This window comes from Trichinella spiralis (assembly GCF_000181795.1).
Source record: "Trichinella spiralis strain ISS 195 chromosome Unknown Scfld618, whole genome shotgun sequence".
In the NCBI taxonomy this organism is placed as follows: domain Eukaryota; kingdom Metazoa; phylum Nematoda; class Enoplea; order Trichinellida; family Trichinellidae; genus Trichinella; species Trichinella spiralis.
Window position 1 is genome coordinate 2,836 of NW_003527557.1, and position 1,884 is coordinate 4,719.

Genomic DNA, 1,884 nt, shown 5'->3' on the forward strand with positions numbered 1-1,884 from the left:
AAAAAGCAGATTGCATTCAATAAAACATAGAGATTTTAGATTACAGCAAAATGTAATCGATCAGTTTTGGTCTTTTTCTGAATATCAAAACGATTTTGAGTCTGTTGAATTGATGAAACTGTACAACTGGACTGGAACATCAGGGGCTTCGAGGTTGTTCGCTATTGCTTTGGGCATTGAGAACGTGAACGTTTCAAGGCATTTCTTTGAAGACTTGCTGAAATCTTATTCTAAAGTAAGTACAGTAATTTGCATGCATATATTGGTGATCTCAATGATTTTACGTTTAAATTTGGAAAAATAGTGATGGATGTTATTTTCAGACTTTTGCAGTGGACAAACAAGAGGTGGTTGAAACGTTCAATGAAAAGAGCTTTAAACTGTTATGCGAAGAATCTAAAGCGGAAAGGTATTTCCTAGTGAATAGTAACAAAACTAGCACCACTCCAAGGGATGTGCATAAAGCTTTGTGCATGCTCAGTGGATTTGCGGATACAAAAAGTACTCCAAATCTGGATATGTTTTTGGTAAGTTCTTAAATTTAAATAATATATTCATAATTTTACTTTTGTTTTGTAACCTTTTTTCTTCATTATGCTTCATTAAATTTGAAAAACAGTGTATAAGTAATGTATAAAGTCATTTTAATATTAATTCAGATATAATGGTAGGTTTTTAATTCAATAGTCTTAATTTGAAACGTAATAAATAAATTTGAATAGTGTCAATTGTATGACAGTGAATTTAATACTTTTTAGTTTTTTGTTAATTTGTTTTAATGTAGTAGCTTTTGACTTTTGAGGTATTAAAATTTTTTTAAATTAATTCATTATTCATTAGTTTATTATTATTATCAGTTTCATGTCATTATAATATGTTTTATTATTAATTTTAGATAGATCACATCTTTAACAATTTGACAGGATACGAAATTGGCTTCCAGAAATTTTTGTACTTAGCAAATGTACTCGAAAGTTATGTACAAGCCGCTGTATGTTTTTGTTGTTGTTTAAAATGATTTGTATTTAAATTGGTTATATTAATTTAGAAGAAATTTTCCTTTATACCTGCTGGTGTCGATTTGGTTGAGCAGTTCTTAAATTACAATGCTCCAACGAACTTAAAAAATGATTCAGTGATGAAGCGATTAGATTTCCTAAGTCATATATTTTGCGGTGCTGAGCTTACAGGTGATTGTGAAATAAATTTATCTAAATTTAATTTACCTAAATACTTTTTCAACAAGTGGAATAAAAAACAATTGTGTCGGTGTTTAGGATTAGATGAAATACTGAAAAGTCAGAAAAAATTGGAACAACTGCGAGAGGATATGGTACGGACAGATCCAAGAAATATTGATGCACGAAGAGAGCAGCTCTTCTCCAGAAAGAATGAAAATGGTCTTCCTTGGAATTTGAAAAATTCGACTGTCTGTTCTCGTTACAAGCACAGTGATATTGGTACAAGATGTTTGTTGCATGTAATTTATTTAAATACAAATTGAAATATTTATAGAAGATAAATGCTGGCTTTGGCTTCAATCGTACAGTTTACCGTATGAATTTGCTGCTCAGTTATACACTCTATTTCGAGGATACATTTTTGTATCCCCTCGCAGTCCTGTGGTTGAGAAGATCGTCGAAAAAGTAATCACTCTATTAATAATAATGCTATAAAAAAATTACCTTATATTGCTTTTTAGATGAAGAGTCGACTTGATGTTGTTGCAGCGTTTAAGGATATACTTTTATCTACTTTTGAAAATTTAGAAATCTATCGAACCAAATTTGAAAGCAGTAAACTTTCCAAAGCATCTAAAGTAAGATTCAATTTTTCAGCTTTGCAACTTTTATGAATATAAATATTGAATAATTCAGAATTTTG

At 29.9% G+C, this 1,884-nt stretch overlaps 1 protein-coding gene across 1 annotated transcript; it reads left to right on the forward strand.

The window, feature by feature from the left end:
* Positions 1-46: 46 nt before the first annotated feature.
* On the forward strand, positions 47-1,646 carry Tsp_13278 (putative ABC transporter, ATP-binding protein; the record flags this gene model as incomplete). The annotated part of the gene is made up of 4 exons (XM_003370521.1): positions 47-235; positions 324-527; positions 1,049-1,480; positions 1,516-1,646. Coding segments are annotated over 4 exons (956 nt in total), but the record flags the coding sequence as incomplete, so codon positions are not given.
* Positions 1,647-1,884: the final 238 nt, after the last annotated feature.